This window comes from Poeciliopsis prolifica, unplaced genomic scaffold (genome assembly GCF_027474105.1).
Source record: "Poeciliopsis prolifica strain line A6 unplaced genomic scaffold, Auburn_PproV2 SCAFFOLD014, whole genome shotgun sequence".
Lineage (NCBI taxonomy): Eukaryota > Metazoa > Chordata > Actinopteri > Cyprinodontiformes > Poeciliidae > Poeciliopsis > Poeciliopsis prolifica.
In genome coordinates this window covers 10,333,930-10,354,724 of record NW_026562389.1, presented here as the reverse complement: position 1 = coordinate 10,354,724, position 20,795 = coordinate 10,333,930, and the positions used below count along the sequence as shown (strand labels likewise).

Genomic DNA, 20,795 nt, shown 5'->3' with positions numbered 1-20,795 from the left:
TTCTTATTATCATAAGAATTTTGATAAATCATCTTGATCATTTTTTATTAATGATGTTTTAAAAAAGAACAACAAATGGTACACACAAAACGTTTTGCTGTACACGTGAAACAATGTGTTAAAAATTTATATTTTTTAAATATTAATAAATATTTTAACATAAAAATGTATTTAAATCGTTATTATTATTTGCCATTATAATTTATGAAATAATTATGTTAATTTATTAATAATATAAAATAGAATATTCTATTGATATAAAATATGTATATAAAATTATATATGATATTTATATTTTATATATATAGTTTATTAATTAAAACCAAGTTTGTTTAATTTGAAGACTTTACTGTCATTTTAAAGGACCTAAAAGGCCTAAAATCTGTATTTTTATTCCCTCCAAACAGTTAATTTCCTGCGAATGAAATTCATCTGATGCAAAGTCTGAAGATGAAACGTTCAGCTCACCTAAAAGCGTTGGGGCCATGCAGAGACATTCGTACTGCGTGATATTTTCCATGCTGTACACTGAGTTGATGGGGTAGTGGTGAGCTAACTTGATCATTTTCTTGAAGGCATCGTAGATAAAGATGAAGCTGATGAGACAGGAGAAGCCCTCCTCCGTGAAGCGGGTGAAGTACTTTACCAGGAAGCTGGCATCAGTGGCAACGAGCGCCAGGCAGAAAAACGCCGACCACAGGCCGATCCACAGCCGGAACTCCATGTAGTCGAAATCGTTATCCCTGAGTAGAAAAAAGACACAAAACACTGTCAAAACCAGAGATGTTCATGACATGGAGGCCCCGCCCCATTTCCCAGTGGAGAGCAAAAGGTTGCTCGCTAACAACGACTGGCATTGGTCTAAGTTTGCAATACAATGCGCTAAATCTTAAATGTACGTGTGATATATTAAACAAAAAGTGATGCAGTGCTTTGCTACTAACCGCCAACACTACAACTCGATAACAAGGTCAGTAAAAAGTTTTAATTAAAAACAAATATTGAGGAAAAGGAATGTAGGTCAGCACAGCGCTGTAGAGCTGTTTGGTTAGGCCATTTTTAATTAAATCAAAAATACTAAAATTTAAACCAGGAGAACATCCATCCATCCATTTTCTGATCACCCTTCTCCCCAACGGGGTCAGGAGCTGCTGGTGTCTCTCCATTTCTCTGCAACTCTAATTTAGAGCTAGACTGAGGAGATGCAAAACTTACCTGCTGAAGTTAAAGAGAAGCCTTTCAAACACCAGAACCGGACCGGTGCTGCTCAGAATAATGAGAGGCTGACCCCCCAACAAGCAGAAAACCCCACCAGCGATGGCGGTGCCCAGAAAACTCTCCAGCACACCCTGCAATCATGGAGAGGGAGGGTTAGAAACAGGAAATCAGACAGTTTGGTTGACACTGGTTGGTTGAAAACCCGTTCTGACCTGCATGTTCTCTGTAGCGTCCCCCAGCAGACCACCGAAGGTGATGGCGTTTGTCACAGTTCCCAAGTAAATAAACAAAATGGCCGACAGGGCTTGAATGTGAAAAGCGTCGGTGAAGTCACTGATAAAGAAAGGCGCTTTTCTCCTGATGTCAAGAAGGAGACCACCACAAAACCTGACAACAAAAAAACTGACTTAATGACGGGATGAGATTCTTAATTACACTGCAAAAACACAAAATCTTACCAAGAATTTTAGTCTGGTTTCTGCTGCAAATATATTTGAAATAAGAAAACAAATTCACAAGAAACTTTTCAGCAATATATAAGATATTTGCGGTAGAAACTGGACTAACAGACTTGGTAAGATTCTTGCAGCGTACAATCTAAGAAATGAAAAGTTATCCATTTAAACCTCAATGATGTTTATTTTTATACCTTCCTGTCTTCTTCAGCTCCTCCCCCGTAGCGTGGCCGCCGCCTCCTCCTCCATGGCCGCCATCATGAGGCATGTCTCCGTTCATCTGGGAATCTCCTCCTGCGTACATGTTTTTCCTAAAACGGAAACAAGTTTCTCCAGTTACTGCTGTGATAACGTCACATCTGACTAACACAAATTATTGATGTGATTTAGGTCAACTTTTGGCCCACACAACCTGATTTAACTGTTACATTTTCCGTCATGATGTCACCTACTTTCTTCCTGTTTCCAGTCGGATGATGCTGATACATTAGGTGATTAAACAGCATGATTGATCAGTGCTGACTGCAGGTTTGTATAATCTAAAATGTGCCGGCTTCATAATTAAACGCTGTGCTGTGCAGCTGGAGGCATTTGGGTGATTCTGCAGTCTGTCATGTTCACACAGCATTCTGAGGACCTACTGTTCTGCCTAGGTCTATGGTCTACACAAAACATGTTCCTAATATGCTGTCATTCTTAGATAATGAGATTTCAGTCTCATTTAATTGTGACTATGAAGCCAAATAAGCTGGTGCTGACCACGCCCCTACTCAAAGACTGAGAATGCAATGGATGCACATTTTTACACCTGTACATCTCTGAAAGTCAGAAGTGCAGCCTCCTGCACAACCAACAAGAATGCAACAAGTGGTTTCTGGATGGTAGGTCTACACCAAAACACTTGTCTTTTCCAGCAGCCATTGTACAGTAGTACAATGGCTGGAGCTCAGCTCGGGTTGCTAGGCAACAGGGCGGGGTTTCTAGCTGACGGGCAGCGTCTGCTGATATGTGACGTAACGTTTCGCAGGTTTTTGAGAAGGCTCATTTTCCAGACACCAAAAAACATAAACTTATTGCCGACAAAAGGCTGGGTTATTTTTTTAGAAGCATTTGAGACCCAATATATGAATATTAGGTAGTAGATCCATTTTGAAGAGGGCTTATTATGTATTTTCCAGTAAGTGTGCTACCTGCATTTGTTATGAAAATGCTATATATAGTAAATAGATTTGATTTTGCATCTGATGCATGGAAACTGACCACTGCCCCTTTAACAACCTCTTACCCTTTTCTACATCAGCAATTCAGTTCGTCACTCCAGTACTTTATATTCATATATTTTACTACAATGAAGTTGGAGTTTGTAGCTTTTAGAAACATTTGCTTTCTATATATTTGTCAAAACTGTCACCATGTCCTGACAGTATAATATGGTTCTATTGCCATCTGCAGAAATAAAATGCAAACCAAAGGATGCAAAGAGGGAGTAAAAGTTTTTAAAAAATGCTTGATTAATATTTAAAATGTCACTTTAATGTCTCCATTTGTTTCTCATTGCAGTAGATCAAAAGTATTCTTTGCACAACTTTATGTTAGAGCAGAAATTATTGCAAAAAATGATTTTGAATCAAATCAAAATTCCTTTGCAAGGCATTCTAAATGAAACATAAATCTGTTTGTTGTTTATTAGATGATATTATATGCAACTTAAGCTGGATAAACAAAAATACTCCAAAGATTTTGTGATTTTATGCATTTTTGACCTTTTATCAGACGATGGTAGAGATTTGGGAGGCTCTATCCTGATGGTGGGGTCCCACTCTCCGGGAGGAAGAACAATCACCTCGTCCAGAAACTCATCGATCCCGGCCAGCAGGTCCTGCCTGTCCTTCGCCTTGTAGGCAATATCATGAAAGACCTGCCAACAAACAGAGAGCAAACGTACTGGAGCGGATAAAGTGTGATGTGAAAGCATGCGACTCCAGTGAACTGTGATAGCAGATCTGAGGATTACTAAATAGGGAAAGAGAGCAGCGACTTACAAACACTAAATAAACAACTAATCCCATTGAATCAACCCAAAAACTGAGGAGAGCAACGCCGTTTTATCACTTCAATCAACTCAAACACTTACCTCAGGGGTCTTTGAGTTTATTTTGTTTGTTTGCTTTGCAATTAATGATCACAGAAGCAAAAATATAAATGGTTTTCCACTCAGTAAACAGAATTTGGCAAATGACTACAGCCAAATAATTACAAATAAGTGAAAATATTTTCTGTTTTTAAAAGGTGAGAAAGGAATAAAAGTGCAGACCTGCGGCAGTTTTTTTAAAGTTTACAAGAAATTATTTGTTTCAAAGGGACAGTATGGCTTTTTAAAAAAAGGGGTTCTGTGAGTTAGTCAGCAATAGTCAGTATCTTACCTGTAGTAAAAATCAAGTTTGTGAAAGAAGAAGGCAACTTCTAATCAGAGTGAATTTCAAGCAGCATGCAGCACATCTTTGAGCTGCAATCCTCCAGATCATTTAGTACTTTTGTACCACATAAGAAGTACTACTGAAGTATAATTTCAGTCTAACCTCATCAGACATCAGGGTGGCAATTGCTCTGCCAATCTCATGATATGACTTTGCTTTGCCTTTGGGTCCAAGCAGGATGAACAAAAACCTACAAAGAGAAACAAAGCAGAGAATTAATCAGGGGTGTCCAAAGTGTGGCGCGTGGGCCTTCTGTGGCTCTTGGAATGATTGTGTGCGGCCCCTGTCCACAATTAAAGTCTCACACAGAATAATTTTACCAGAAGGTTGGGGGTAATACGCATAAAACAAATTAAGAAAATATTTACTGATTAAAAAATGACACAGTCATTTTAAAATGTAAAACTTAAGCAATGACACAAATTATTCATCTCTTATTAAATGCCACTTTTTTTTAACATTTATTTTAATTTGATACAACATAGCATCACAAACATCCATTAATTTTTACTCCAAAGTAGAACAACGGTGAACTAATTTATTAAATGAGGCTAAAAGGAGGACGTAAATAAAAGAAAACTATATACAATTAAAAGAAACGTGGATCATATTCTCATAACCTCGAATCAATCGAAAATGATTTACAGATTCAAGTATGTTTCATTTCAATATTGTGTGTTTTGTTTGTTTTGATGACAGAATCACTTTTGCATATTTTTTCTCCCTGATTCTGATGATAATCTGAGAGTTTTGACCTTTTTTTCTCACTTTTTCACCTCAAAATTTTGACTTTAATCTTCAAAGATCATAAATCAAAATTTTGAAGAAAAAAAGGCAGAATCCTTTACTTTCCCTAAGTGGAAAAAAAAACGTTTTTCCCCTAAAAAAACAAAGTCCAAAACTGTTGCAAAACATTTCAGACACCTGTGCGCTAAAAAATGTTTATACTTAAAAGCTTCTGTCTGGTTTCTGATTGCTTTCCTGAAATTAAAACTTAAATGTAGAATTAATGTGAAAATGAAGTTATAATTCCTGATTCTGTTGCATATTTCAGAGTTAATTTGTGAATGTCGGCCACCTTGTGGGAACGGGAACTTCGGTCAACGCTCCCAGCATCACGGCTTGCTGCAGACGGACAAACGCCACAAACGGGGCGTCCAGAAAGTCCACCTCCCCCACCAGGACGTTGGAGGCCTCCGCGTCTCTCGGCAACTTCTTCATGAACTTGTTTTTCAGCTGCAACAAACAAAAGGAGAGAAAAGAAATAACCGTTTGCTTGTAAAATGTCAGAATTAACAAATGAAATGTTGTATTTCTGTTTATGCAACAAATCGGTCTGAAGAAACCATGTAAGAAACTAATGAAAGCCACAATAAAGTATATTAACTCAGTTAAGTGTTGTATCATTGCAAAGATTTTTACTTTCTAGCTGAAAGTAAAAATTAATAATAAAAAGAAATCAGTCAGGAAAAGCAGAGGTACTGCAATAATATGTTATTTTACTAAAATTGAGGTATTTTATGATCACAATATACTCTGGTACTAATTCTCATCACTACCAGCAGAACATAAAGGTAAATAGGATGGAAAACATTTACTAAGACACAACCACAGGTTGACTTTTGGACCCGTTTCTTGGACTTCACTGCCAGTTTCAGGGGAAGTTTTACAAAACAGTTATTAAAGGATGTCAACAACATAACATTTAACATGTATATTAAAAAAATAATGATGTATTTCTTTTTTGTGGTTTGCTCTTTACATTTCTAACTTATTTTTTTCTTTTCTTTCGTTTCTTCTTTCACACTCGTTTTGATCATCGTTCTCAGGGAACTGAAGTTACATTTCAGTTCCCTGAATGTAATGGTCTATTTGTCCACCTTATTTCAAATATTGAAGTTAGTATGGTCATGTAAATCATGCTTCCTCGAAAATCATTAAAGATAAACAAAAAAAAGTATGTCAACAAAAAGCATGCAGCAAAACTGCAGCTGAAGTTGGGAAATTAATTTTTAAAAATGTCCCCGTTGGGTGGGAAGAGTTTAATTAGTGAGGGGTATTTAGTAATTAAGCAGGGTCAGGGTAATTTACCAAATTTACTGCAGAAGATGCTTTTCAAACAATCAAATTTGTTCACATTGCTTTAAGTAAACTATGAAAGTTTCATGTCAGGATTTCTGGTTATTGTCATTATTTTTTTATACCAGTTTCATCCAAAAGGCAAAAGTTTTAAGCAATGCATCTTGACCTGAACTGCACAGATTTCATGTTACCTTTTGTTAGTTTTAGTATAATTTTAGTATGTTTTAGTTTTATAAACACATTTAGTTATAATTGTTTTCCCACTAACTACTGTTTTTATTTATTCCAGTTAACGAAAGTATTTTCTCTATTTCCGTTTTGGTTTTTATGTTTGTTTAAGTTGATTATAATAACTGTGGCTCAGACTGCCATGAAAAAAATTAGATATGGAGAAAATACAATAATGCAAGATTAATGCAAGCTGGATAAATTGCATGAAGCTTTAATGCAATTTCAATGAATTCACATGAGACAGAGCAGCACAGTAACAAAGTACTGCATGGTTTTGAAGTGGAGGAAAAATGATGAAGTTTTCTGAAAAATCTTAAAGAAAAGCCTCCTGCAGGATTTTCCTTTCACTCCGAGTTTCTCTGTGTTGACATTGTGTTTACTAGGACTGAAAACCTGCTTTTGCTTCTGTCGCCGTTTTATCTCCAACTTATCAGTCATGAGAGGAAATGATTGTAGCGAGTGGAATCCCTCTGAACTGTATTTATGGGATGAGTGGGTGTGGAAACATTTCAGTGTACGAGTCGTGTTTCCTGGTAATTTCTCTCTTCAGTTGTGTATTTTGAAGAATTACATTAGAACAGGTTGATGGAAATGGGGAAATTCTAGATAATGTTCTCAATTTTGAAAAAAAAGTCTTTACGTTTTTTGTAAACTAGAACAAAAATACCTGTAAGATTTTGTTTTTGCAGTGCGGGAACCGATTTCTGAAAGAGGCGAAATGAAGCCCCGTCTGGCTCTGCTTCCTACAAATGTCATTTCCATTAAGCTGTTAAATAAATGATTGACACTTAGAAAGGCCTCTATGCCTTTCTGAGAACATCGCTCTGCTTTTGACATTTAGTAGGAGAGGAGCACTTTTCATACGCTGTTATTTTCCAGAAAACAGAATATGTTTGCCATTTTCTGGTGCTGTTTGAGCGCACAGAGATCGATTTAAGATTTCCAGCAGTGAAGTGGAGAATTCATGGTCAATAACCTGGAGAAAGGACAAAAAGCTGTTGGAAAGTTGTAAATAATTACACATTTTGTTGGTTTGTCAAATGAAGGTCTGTCAAAGTTTGTCATTGGACTTTGAATATTTTTTCACTTATTTTCAGAAAATATTTTTTTTCTGGTGGATTGTTCAGCTACTTAACTTTAACCTACAGGTCATTTAGCCATGAAACAAATTAAATCTTGTGTCTTTTTACAAATAAGACAAAACATAATAAAGAAAGCAATTTATCCTTTAAAATTAGCAGCTATTTCTTTACATGTCTTAAACCACATTTTATTAAAATACCAATACAGTTGTAAATGAGTTTTGTCTTATTTCAAGTGAACTAATATACGACCACTGGAATAAAGACCAAATTTACCCAGTAAAATGTTGTGTTTTTGCAGTTTAATAACAGAAACATGGTGAATCGATAGCAGATGCTGATTGACTCACCTGGTCTTTCTCTGGTTTGTCAGAGATGTCGTTCATGCTGCTGGACGCCAGGTTCTTGTGAGGCGTTGTCGGACTATCTGTTGTGACGCAGAAAACAGATTAAATTTTAAATTTGTCAGTTTTTCAGAGCTGAGAATGGGATCAAAATGATGGAGGAGGAGACCCAGGAAAAAGACAGTGGCCCAGAGATTTCGCTCCACAAGCATCACCAGAACCTTTTCAGCTCCGCTGCAATATCCATGCAAGCCCAAAGCCAGAAATGAAGAAATGCAAGTCCACACTATCCCTGTAGCTGATGTATATTTCAGGGGGTAAGCTGATTCATTTTATGATTTTTATGAATATATACACAATAAAAAAATATAAAAGTCGATGTCTTTGGGAACAACATGGAGTTATTGGCTAGTGGATGCATCAGTTCATATCTGCTGATTTATGGCGCTACCTCATGCACTGTAGTTTGCATTGTTTATTACATTATTTCTTTGTGAATAGGGGACCAAACCATCCCAGAGGCCCTCATCCTTGTAAATCCAGCCCTGGCCCGTTCAATGTTTTGCCACAGAAACATTTCAAAGTTCAAACCTCCGTCTCAGAAAAGAGGACTCTCCATTTTTCTGAGATGAAAAAAAGAAAATATGTGCTAGTTTGCGATCTCTATTTCCTGTTTCCTTGTGCCATTCATAACGTCAACATCTGACAAAATTACTCACTAAAAACCAGTGGAAGGAAATGTGCCTTATTCACATTTTATTTTCTTTTTTTTTACTTAATTTGATGGAAACAAAGTAAGTCTTCTCCACAAAACACTTAAAAAACACAACTGTCTCCCTCCAGGGATGCACTGATCTATTTGTTTCACTTTTAAATTTAATATAATTTGGATTGGCTCCTGGCAGACACCTAATTTATTTATTTATTTTCTGTATTGGGACTTATACAGATATTAATATTGGATCGGTGCATCTATAACCTCATCTAAGCTAATTATTGCTAATTCTGCCTGACTGAAAGACTCTACAAAATAACAAAATCTAGTTTTTATTGCATGTTAGATCCAAACATAAGCAGCCCTTACGTTAGTAAAGTTTATATCCCTCACATGTCGTTCTCATGGTTTATTAAACTGGTCTGTCCTGCTTACCCAGCAGCTGTTCAGCATCCACTCCGAGTCACCGCTAACTTCCTGTTCTCGCTTCTCCTCACCAAAACGGCCCACTGAGTGCTTTCCTTTGACTGACGCTCTGCTGACTCTCTGTTTCTGACAGCGTGATGCGACCTCTCATCACCGCCATCAGGGTGGAAACCCTCAGCAGGTAGAAGGATGAGCGGCGCCACTGAAGCTTTTTCATAAATCTGCCCCCTCAGCATCGTGGGTAAAACCAGGCCTGTCAGTATGATGCAGCCAGCATTAAGAAATCTGCTTTTGAGGTTGACTTTCTTAAAGTTTCCATCAATAATGAGGGAACTGACCATAAAGACTAAAGGAAAAAGTAGTAATGTTCCTGTACAGTGATGATTCTTTTCTTGTTTTTTTCATAAAACTGTGTGAAGTATTTCTGAACAATAAATAACAAGGTCAACTGTTACATTAACGTCCATTAAAATGACTAGGTTCACGTTTAGCTGGACAATAAATATGTAAAAAAATATTTTTTAATAAAAGTTACAAGCTGCAGCTTTAAGCTGACTGACCTGACAGCAGAGAAGACACTTACTGCTCATAAATACTCCACACAATCCCAGTTCAAACAACATAAGGCTGTAAGTCCAATTCACCTTTTTTTCCACCACTAGGTGTTCTGCATGTTGCAACCGGGTCTGGGGAACTTACTAAGCCAGTCCATACTGGTACTCCTTTGGTTCTGCAAGTCCTCCATGGAGATGTGACCCGACAGGCAGGTCACCGAATTCTCCAGAGGACTGCGGGCTTTTAGCGGCAGCAGAGGGTTATCAGAACCAGTCCAGGCAAGCAAGAAGGACAGACAGGTGGAAAGGTCGAGATGAAGGACAGTCAACAGACAAACACAATCAAGACTGTTATCAGATCTGAAGAGAGGGATTAATCCGAGAGTTAAAAGCTGGGCAGAGAAACAGTGAGTTCAGAGGAATGTTGATGTTAAACTGGAGAAACATGCAGTGGTTTCAGCTCACAAAGATGCACTTTATCCTCCAAGGCATTATAACCCATTAATGATTGTCACTGATGGGTTTTATCTTTCCTCCGATCCAGACTTTGACATGACGGCGCAGCCTGTTCTTTCATCATCAAAATGTTTCTCACATCTGACAAGAGCTAATAAATAACTTTTCATTCCGCGGCTTCATGGTTGGTCACAGACTAATTACATCGAGTTACTCAACGTTTTACAATCAAAGCAACATAAAGCCAGTTCGGCCTGAGTGGTGAATCCTGGCGCTAATTTCCCCAGTTAGGAGACGGAAACATGTTCATGCCAAAGCAGCGCTGCAAAAACACAAAATCTTAGAAAACTTTAAATAAAACAAAACCTAAGAAACTTTCAAAAGCTTGTTTTGCCAGTAGTTTATTAATTCTGATAAAAAAAAACTAGTTTCACTGGCAGATTATTTTACTTAAAACATGGCAAAATGTCTTGCAATAATCTTCCAATAAAGCAATATATTAACATCGACCAAAACAAGCTCATAAATCTTGCAGAAAAGTTACTTGTAAATTAGTTTTGTCTTATTTCAAGTGTACTAAGACATTTATATTAAAAGCTAGACTTGGTAAGATGTTGTGTTTTTGCAGTGTATTTCTCCTGCTTTCACTCTTTTGTGTACGAAATCATTTCTTATTTACAAATTAATTATTTTTCAGTTCCAAACAACATAGTCAACTTTATTCTTTGTTTCGGCCTTGGGGTTTTTCCACCAGAGCTATAAAATCTTGCATCACTTTGGCTCCTCTGTGTTAAGAGATTAATGCAGGCGCCTTGAAATCCATTTTACAGTGCAGTTAGAGAGCTGATACCAAACACTTGTCACTCCAACACAGGAAACTGATCTACAGCACAGAAAACAAGTGTTTGCTGTTTATTTCTTATATATATATATATATATATATATATATATATATATATATATATATATATATATATATATATATATATATATATATATATATATATATATATATATATACTTTTTGCCAAACTTTGATTTTTCAAATCAAAAAAATTTTAATGTTTAATAATTTATTGAGGGAAAAATGCATTCAAACCAACTGAGCTAAAACTTTTTCAGCCACTTTAAGGAACTATTTACTTAAAACTAGCTCCTATATTGTGCTTGTTAATTAAAGGTTAATTTTGTCTTATTTCGAAAGTACTAAGATATTTTCAGCAGAAACTAGACCAAAAATACTTGTAAAGATTTGTGTTTTTACAGTGCAGTTGGATTTATTTGTCATTGGGAGTCAAACTTGCAGATCTTTCTCACCTCATAACTCAAGACTGTTTGAGCTTCAGGTGACTAAAGGTTGGACATTCAGGACAAGAGCAACAAATTAAATCAATTACCACCAGGCAGCACAACCACTGCCTTGCTTTATATTTGGTCTGATGTTCTGAAATGAAGTGTTTAGTTTAATCTTAAACGCAAATTTATATTTGTTGTTGTTCTTTCAGACTTGTTATAGTCCAGCAAATGACTGATCAATTACAAAAGTAGTTGATAATTATTTTAATGATTGACTCATTAGGATTAATCCAACTAATCAGTTCTGTCCTAATTGACTTAAAATGGGAGAAAATATTGTTTCGGGAAATAAAATAATCAGAATTTTAACACCTATTTTTATTATTCTTGTTTTGTATTAAATTTGTTTGTTGATCTAAAAGCAGAGTAAACACTTTTTCACTATGTTGTAAAGAAAAAACTATAAAAAAGTTTTGATTAATTCCTGAAATTTTCCAGACAATTAGCAAGAAAAATCGCAGAAATTTTTATATCAATCTCAAAACGGTTTCAGAAAAAACAAGGCTATTTGTTTGAAATTCAGAAAACCCTCATTTCTTTAGAACATTTTTGACTCTCCTCAAAATTTCTGATTTTTTTGAGCAAATGGTTTACTTTTCAAATTAAAAAATGTCCTTGTTTTTCTTGAAAATTTCTTAAATTAATCTCAAAATGTGTTTTTTTTTTAATCTGCAGTGGTTCTAATATGGTGTTAGAGGTTTTAAAGTTAGTTGATTCAAAATGCTGCAAAAATGAAAATGTTTGAAGGAGTATCCAGTAAATAATGTTTCCCATCTGGTTCGGTATGAAACTAATTTGGGCTTTTATTGAGTCCCACACAAAACGCTGCCACTTGCAGTTCGGCACTCGAAACTCACTGTACTTCTCGCCACTCAAATCTAAATTTATTTTGTATATTTTCGCAGTCGAATCACGACTTTCCTGCCCTGATTTTCTAGAGCGAAAAGTTGAAAAGACTGCACCAAACTGGCTCCACTGTTACCGTTGTCCTGGTTGGAAAACAGCCTACTTGCGCTGGAAACCGTTTTCCCGATGTCGGCCAGGGAGCGGAGGTTGGACTTCTTGGTCTGGTGGCGGTGTTTCCGTAGCAATGTGTACATCACCTTGTCCTTCAGGTCGGCTTTCAGCTGCCCGATCTCTATCTGGTTGTCAGTGATCATCTCTGAAAGCAAACAGTTCTCGCGTCAAATCTTAGTTTAGATTTTGCTGCAATGCAGAAAACGTTTGTATTATTTTTGTATTTTATGTGATGAATCTGTCCGTCCAAAACACATTTTCTCTGCTAAAATGTTGGATTAATAGACATAGGAGCTCGACAACAAAGATATTTATTGTTTTAATCTGTTTTTTAAGTTATTCAGCCATCAGATTGCTAGGTAACGAGGCTGGGCTCTCCAGCTGTTGCATTGTTCAATGGAAACCCTGAGTTTCACAATGCAGTCGAAACGTCGATCCAAACTACAGTTGAAAGGATCTTCATACTTGTAAAGACTCAATTAGCGACTCCAGAAATGTTCCCACTTAAGAGTCTTCCTGGCAGGATATGGTTCAATCTAAAGGTCTGAACTATTTTAAAAAAGAAGATCAGAAGCCTCAAAGCTGACAGAAGCCAGCCTCGGGGAAACTCTCTTCCTGCGGACAGTTAGTTCAGTTAATGGCCCATCAGTCAAAGCGCCGGTTCTTTTCTGCCTGCGCAGTCAGTTACATCACATTAATCAGTCTGAGTGGGAGCTCTTCCTCCTGCTCCTTCGTGCAGACCGACACATAATCTCAGCCCAACTGGAGATGATGAACTGCCCTTAAAGTGGGGAAGTTTTTGTGCCGCCATTTTGATTTTGAAAACTACTTTCTGAGTCCAGCTACTGGTCACCCTGCAGGAACATAATGACCGCTGTGCAGCGTAGCTCCACGGGTCACATGATGAATTTACTCACCGACAACCTGGGAGAGAGTGGAAGCCTCCATGTCCAGCATGATGGTGCCTTTCTCTATGCAGGTGCGCAGCTCCAGCAGGCTGTGCAAGGACAGCGTCGCCACGTGGGGTTTACTCCAACGCTCACCTCCTTTCTCCACCTTTTCCTCAAACTTTATCCACCTGCACAGACAGCAAAGCAGAAAATGAGGCGTCCAATAAATGGAAACACATAAAACTGATTCAGGTTATGATATAAAATAAAAAATTACAAGATCCTGGATGATCTCTACAGGGCCATGTCAGAAATGAGCTGTTTACTTGGTCAAAAACAAAATAAAATTTCACAATTCCTGTGTTTCAATTAAATAAGAAATGCAATCTAAACCGCATATATTTATGTACACACTGCAGGTTCCACCAACTCAAATTTAAGAATTTATTAATATCTTTATCAATTAAATTTAAAACCTGACAGAAATCTACAAAAGAAAATTGCATATTTTACATTGTGCCAGTGCCAAGATGTTTTGCATGTTTGTACCTTCAGATCAGGATCCAACTCTGTTGATTTACCTCATTAATTAGTCTCTTTTTTTTTTTTTTAAATCAAGCCTGTCAGACAGATAAATTGATTTTTATTGTTTACATCCTTCTGCAGAGGCAGATAGATGGCAGACTGGGCCGGTTCTGAGGTTTCCATTCGACCCGTTTGGCTGCCAAACTTGCACTTGGCAGATGGACGACTCAACCCAACAGTGGTCCGGGTTTTTATTCTCCAGTTGTCACCCAGTCCACACGCAGAGGCATTGCACAATATGTTCACTATTGTAATAGTAATTTAGAGTAAATTAAATTACTCTGATTTTACAGGTGATTCTATCAACGTATAAAATAATTAAAGCAGCAATAAAGTGACTCGTGTCTCTGCTGATCAGAAAATTCCTGTCTACCGAGCCACTGATATAGCTTTTTTATTTCACTGAACAGTAAAGGTTCAGTCCAATTCAATCAAAATGGCCAAAATTGAAACATTTATATTGTTTTTAGTTGTTATTCACATTATTTTTGACAAACATTTTGTCCATTTAGTGTGGTTTTAATAGCACACAATGCTTTTGATGCAGTTAAATTCTGTTAATTTATGTTTGGCATAAGTTAAACACCTTTGGATTCAAATTCAGCTACATGCTTTCCTGTTTGATCCTCGGTTTAACACAATGGAGGCAAATCGCATTCCTCATTCTGAGCAAGCACATGGGCACAGTGGAAAGAACCAACTCCCTTTGAACAGGAAGAAACCTCCAGCAGAAACTGATGGGGGTTCAGAGGACAGGAAGTAAACTGAAAAACCCCAAGAAGGGCACTGAGAGTCGTATTAATCTGGTTTAAGCTCCATTTTGCAGTTATGAATCACTCACTACATCAGAATCACTTCGATTTCTGTCACAAATTGAATTTCTTGAATAATCTATTGAACTGGTATGTAGAAACAATAGCTACATCTTATTAAATGCATAAAAGTTTATAGCTGTAACTAACAACTCCTTAAATAATCAATTATTTGACTATTTACTCTAATGATTAATTGATTAATCACACAAAAAATGCTTTTTCATTTAACCACTTAAGATTATTTTATACAATAAGAGAACTACATTGAAAAATCCTTTTTTAGATAAGAAAATAAACATTTTATTACCTAAAATACCAAATGATACAATTAATTTGATTAATACTTGAAAATTTATAGAAAATGATGCATCTGCAGCCTAAAAACTGTGAAAGTGCTCAATTTTCTGTGCAGAATTTGAACCTTGTGAAACTAAAGCTGCCACCTGAGAAGTTCTGGGTAAAACAGATTTACAGAGATTTATTTTTATCTTAAAAGCAAAGTGTAGATTTTTATAGCTTTTTTCTGTATACTCCAGTTACCGATTAATCACAATTATTTAAATAACAGATTAATTGTTTCAGCCCAATAAAATTTCCTGCTCCTACAAACCATTCAGCCCAGAGCGATTTGAAACTTTTATCTGCAGGACACTTGGTCAGAGGTCAGGATAACAAATGGACTCATTTGGTGCCTGGAGCAGCCGCCCAGGGATCCGGTTTCCCCTGGGACAGTTTCACTCATCCAGTGCTAATGATGCATAAACAATCATCCCCTCTTCGTCTCATCACAATAATCTACCAGGCAACACAAAAGAAAGACATAAAATTATATTTTCTTAAAGTAAAACTTGCTCAAAACTCATTGCAAGGAGGATCTTTGATTAATTTGATCTCCAGGGCTGCAACTAATGAGTATTTTGTGATGATTAATCAATAAACTGGATTTTAAAAATGGCACAGATTCTTCATTTAATACTCTGTGATAATCTGCAGACATACCTTGAACCAGGTGGAAATAAAAATGCTACCTGAGGAGTTCACCATATTTACAGACAAAGAAAGATTTCCATCTTAAATGCAAAATTTATATATTTTTTGTAAATTTTGTCTTAATATCTGGATTGATTGTGTTGCTCTATAAGCTCCAGTTAATGACTATTTGATTTTGACTGATTCTTTCAATCGATTAATCAAATTTATGATCCTTTCGATTAATCACGATTAATCATGTTTAATTAATTAGTTGACGATTGCTTAAAGAACTGATTAATCACAATTACTTGGATCAATCGTTTCAGCTCTGATGTGAAGTCAGTGGGGAAGCCCTCTGAGCATCACCTGGGCAGAGGTTCTTACCTGGCCGTCTCCTTCCACTCCATTTCCTGGCCGTCCACCTCCAGCAGCTCGTCCAGCTCGGTGAAGAGCTGCGGGGGCGCCGGGCCGTCATCGTCCTCCCCTAAGATGAATCGGATCCTCTCGGCTGCCGGCGAGACTGCGGGAGACGGAAAGATACTGCGGTTCACAGGCTGGCGCTGGTTCCCGTTGGGCAGCGGTTTGGACTTCTCGCTCTCCGCTGGACTCTTCACCTCCGGCGGAGGTGGAAGAGGAGGAACTTTAACCTCCTCTGCATCCTCTTCCTTTTCCTCCTTCTCCTCTTGATTATTGTTTTTGGACATCTTTTAATATTTCAGTGACCCCCCCTCAACCCGTTGCTCGCTGAGATTGACACAAGCCCACCCGAGACCCAGCGCGGCAGCTAGACCTTCATTAGAGCCCCTGGTGGAAGTGACAGCCGATCTCAGACGCCTTTGCACTTTGCAGAACAGGTAGGAGGGGGCCGACGGGGTTTAGGGGTCCCCTCGGTGGCAGCTCGCCCCCGCTCCCTCCACGCCTCCCCTTCTCTGTTCAAACAGGCCTTCACTATTGGTCCTGCTGCCTTGGCAAGTGGCCGTGAAACCCTCATTAACAAATAGGAAATGCTGCACAAACTGGCCTATTCTCTAGCTGTGGCTTGCCTTCGCTCCCCTTTGTCTTTTCATTTGAATATTAAGAGTGTTACATAACACAAAGCGAAACACGGTTTCAGCAGGATTTATATACTTTTCAGTGCTTTTCAATGGATATAAATAAACAACATGATCAGACATTGTTCCAACGAGTGCAAACTAAAATTAAAGTTTTAATGATGGACCACCAACAGTGGTTACATAAAAGCTCAGAGGGATGGTGAAACTGTACATACAGTTCCAGTCAGCAGCTTGGAAACACTCGCCACGGGAACCATTCATCTGAACAGTTCTTTTACAGAATAATAATAACAACATTAAAATGTAGATGCGTTTCCTTTTCTAATTTTCTGTTTTTTTTATGTAAAGCGCCTTGCTGCTGAAATACGGGACACAAATAAACTTTTATTTGATTTGATTTGATTGATCAGTTCCTGCAGGATTAATCACTGATTTTGTGGCGCTACGTTATAGATATTTGTAATAAACTTTGTGATATTTAAACTCATTTAAACCTCTTTGAAAATCTACATTTAGAAGAAAAAGAAATACAAAGACTAATTTTTCAAACAAACACTTTTTAATAATTTAAAAAGCTTGAACTAAAAATAATTAAAAATAAAACTAGATACAATTTAAAAAGTAAATTTTGGTCTCAACTTGTCTGTTTTGAAGAATAATTGTGTTTGTAATTAATTTCATTGTTTTGTCTATTTATTTTGGATATTTAAAATCTCTTCAAGTTCCAATAAATGGTAATTAGAATTTAAATTTTATTGATCTTTGAGAAAGTCTTCTTGCTTTATTATTCTATTATCATTATATATTGTTGAAAATGGTCTCAAAACAACAATATTGTCCCAATAACTTCGTTACAGTGACAGGCCTTGCTAAGAGTGAGATACAGAAACAACAAACTGATGTTGACTCTACAGCCAATAATAAATCGTCTCTTCCTTCGCTGGTTCTGTGGAATAATTTACACAAAAAGGAAACTTGTTTTGTGAAGATAACCCAAGTTTTAAGTCCTCTTACGTAGAAACATCTGATAGAAAAGATTCAATAAACTCTGAGAAAACTCTAGTAGCTTTGATCTCTTCTCAAAATAACCAAAGTTTAAGAACTTAACTCTTAAATAAGGACATTTTTGTCTCAGGTTGTCCCACCACAGGTTATCCCTGGCATCCAGGAATCAGACTGTTTATCAACCCGGTGCTGCATGACTGGACGTCTGCAGGTGATCTCAGGTACACGCTGGTTTCTGTCTCAGTCGACTGTGAATCTGAGCCCAGATTCTGCACAAATTTCACATGGCCTCCTCTAAGTCAACAAAGCAACCGCAGTCAAACACCTTCAAGCGCCGGCAATGCTTTGACTTATTGCTAATGATAAAATACAACTCAACTCATTCACTCACGTGTGCCAAATTATATCCAGAAAAAACATCTGGTGCTTGAATTTTTTTGTAAGAATTAGTCAATTATAACCGACAACTCAAAAATAAAGCCGGCTTGCACTTCAGTGATGTGTCTGCACCAGGATCTCACTTACACTAAACACATTAAACACTAATGTGAATTGAAGCAAGAACAAGAGACACCAGGAGCTGAAATTAGCTAAATAAGCTACAATTACGGTAAAAAGACTGCACAGTTCCAGGGTTTCACACAAAATAGTCAAGTCTATTTGTAGCACATTTCAGTAACTAGGCAGTTCAAAGTGCTTCACATAATACAAGATGGTCACCAATTATGAAATAAACAACAAACAAGGCATTTTGTCAAACAAACATCAAATAAATTGATCAATGTTCCAGTTGAATCAAGTTAAAGGCAATTCTAAAAAGCCTTGATTTAAAGTTTTGGCTGTTTGGAGTTTCCTGGAAGTTTGTTCCAGATTTGTGGTGCATAGAAGCTGAAAGCTGCTTCTCCATGTTTGGAGATTTAAAGTAGATTTGAACCAGAAGGCCTGAGGGTCAGGAAGGCCGATGCGGCAACAGCAGATCTTTAATGTGTTGTTGTGCCAAACCGTTCAGTGATTTCCAAACTAGCAACAGTATTTTTAAGGCAAACCTGTGAAAACGCTGCAGCAGTAATCAATGCAACTGAAAATAAACACATGGATGAGTTTCTCTAGGTCAGGGGTCCCCATAGTGGGTCCTGGCGGGCCGGCATCCTGCATGTTTTAGTTCTCTCCTTGGTGGCAGTGACAACCTCTTCAGAATGTCAATGTTCTTCTTAGGCCTCTAATGAGCCACCGTTTGATCCAGGTGCGTTAAATCAGGGACAGAGCTAAAACCTGCAGGATGCTCTAGGTCTTTGCATTAGTCCGCTAATTCTGGAAATGTCCTTCAGGTGATAGAAGGTCGACTTTGTAACTGTCTTTATCTGAAGGTTCATGTTCGAGTTCATCACTCCACCCAGATAATCTGCCATTGGAATAAATACTTTTTAAAATCAATATTATAGAACCATTGACTGAAAAGCTCCTATATTGTGTTGAAAATTACTGGTAAGTTAGTTTAGTCTCATTTCAAATGCACTAAGATATTTACACTAGAAATTAGACCAGAATTACTTGGTAAGATTTTGTTTTTGAAGTGTGGTATGAGACAGCTTTGTGGAAAAAAACATGTGTCCTATGGCTTCTCCCAGTCCTCTAGAAACAACCAACCAGAGCGAGGAGGCGGGTCTTGGCGCTGTTAATCAACCCCTATAATGAATGCTCAGACTAGAGACCAATAATGGTGGATAAACGTTTTTTTCTGTAAAAGTAAGCTGTTACTACATTTAGCAGTGAGTACCTGAGTTTGATTGACAGTGCCAAGCCCCGCCTCCTGGCTCTGATTGGTTGTTTTTGTTGCATGTCTTCAGATGGCAATAGTAGTTCAGGAAGGAGGTGGAAGATATCTTTTTTTCACAGATAATCCATCTCAAACTCTCACAACATAGTGACAGTTTTAACAAATATAGAAAAAAACATTTTTCATAATGCAGCTTTAATCAGTAGTTTGAATGACCACGCAAAGAAATCAGATTTCAGCAAAAAAGATATTGGAGTTAATCATCAAGAAAGTGTCTTAAATAAAAGTAAAAACCAAAATTTCTTCAGAACAAATTGTGAATTTATTAAAGAAAAACATTTTTCTTTAAAATCAAGTGAAGACGGATAAAATGTGTCACTAAATCAGCATTTTAGGCTGATGGTAGACGAGGTGAAGGGCTGCACTTTTCCCCTCATTGTGCATTTCTGAGGCACATTAACACCAGGTAGAGGCCAGACAAACAGCTGAAAGATTACTGGGTGGAGGATAAACCGTCTGCGCTTCGCTCGCTCCCTCCCTCCCACACACACACACACACACACACACACACACACACACACACACACACACACACACACACACACACACACACACGCACACACACACACACACACACATTGACACAAGCTGCACTAGCTTTAGCTCCAGCCACCTGTTTAATAACATCCCACAGGATATAATTAACACACATTCAGCTGACAGCCAAATCTACAAAGACTTACCTCAATTACAGTAAACAGTTAAAACAGGATTTAAATACATATATGGTCAAAAGTGCCTGGAGGCTTCAGCTGGCACTGCAGGGCGAGGGGGAGGAGAGCGTCGGGTCGGTGGATATAAAACAGCAAAGATGCATTTATTGAGTAACGTTTTTACTTCTCCTTTCGTTCAGTAACTTTTATTAAAGGGGCAGTTTTATGTTAAATTGACTTGTTTCAGCTTCACTTCATGCTATGACGTTGTTCCCTCATCAAAAACAAACCTGGACATCTCCATGGCAACCATTCAGCTGTGCAAAACGCCTGGGCGGACTTAGCCCCGCCTTCAAGGCGCAGCTCCTCCTCTAGGCTGAAGTTTCTAAACTTCTGCTTGGAGTTTGCATGTTCTCCCTGTGCATGAGTGGGTTCTTTCTGGGTTCTCTGGTTTCCTCCCACATTCCAATTAACTGTTGGGTTAATTGGTTTCTCTCAGTTTGCCATGTGAAGGGCAACTCAGGGAGGTTGGATTTTCTTTTTATTAATTATTGAACTAATTATTTAATT

The 20,795-nt window shown here is 37.5% G+C and overlaps 1 protein-coding gene across 8 annotated transcripts in view; it reads right to left on the bottom strand.

Annotated features, from left to right (window-relative positions):
* Positions 1-20,795, bottom strand: part of slc4a4a (solute carrier family 4 member 4a) — a 48,602-nt gene that overhangs the window by 11,333 nt on the left and 16,474 nt on the right. For 4 of the 8 annotated variants that reach the window (XM_055039217.1, XM_055039216.1, XM_055039218.1 and 1 more), the window contains 12 exons: positions 16,060-16,195; positions 13,331-13,491; positions 12,379-12,558; positions 9,730-9,825; positions 7,896-7,972; positions 5,229-5,386; positions 4,253-4,340; positions 3,437-3,591; positions 1,868-1,984; positions 1,431-1,605; positions 1,216-1,349; positions 469-743 (listed from right to left, as the gene is read on the bottom strand). In XM_055039217.1, the coding sequence (XP_054895192.1) occupies positions 469-743; positions 1,216-1,349; positions 1,431-1,605; positions 1,868-1,984; positions 3,437-3,591; positions 4,253-4,340; positions 5,229-5,386; positions 7,896-7,972; positions 9,730-9,825; positions 12,379-12,558; positions 13,331-13,491; positions 16,060-16,195 (1,752 nt within the window). The remainder of the gene's footprint in view (positions 1-468; positions 744-1,215; positions 1,350-1,430; positions 1,606-1,867; positions 1,985-3,436; positions 3,592-4,252; positions 4,341-5,228; positions 5,387-7,895; positions 7,973-9,729; positions 9,826-12,378; positions 12,559-13,330; positions 13,492-16,059; positions 16,196-20,795) is intronic. The other 4 variants (XM_055039219.1, XM_055039221.1, XM_055039220.1 and 1 more) reach the window with 2 other exon arrangements.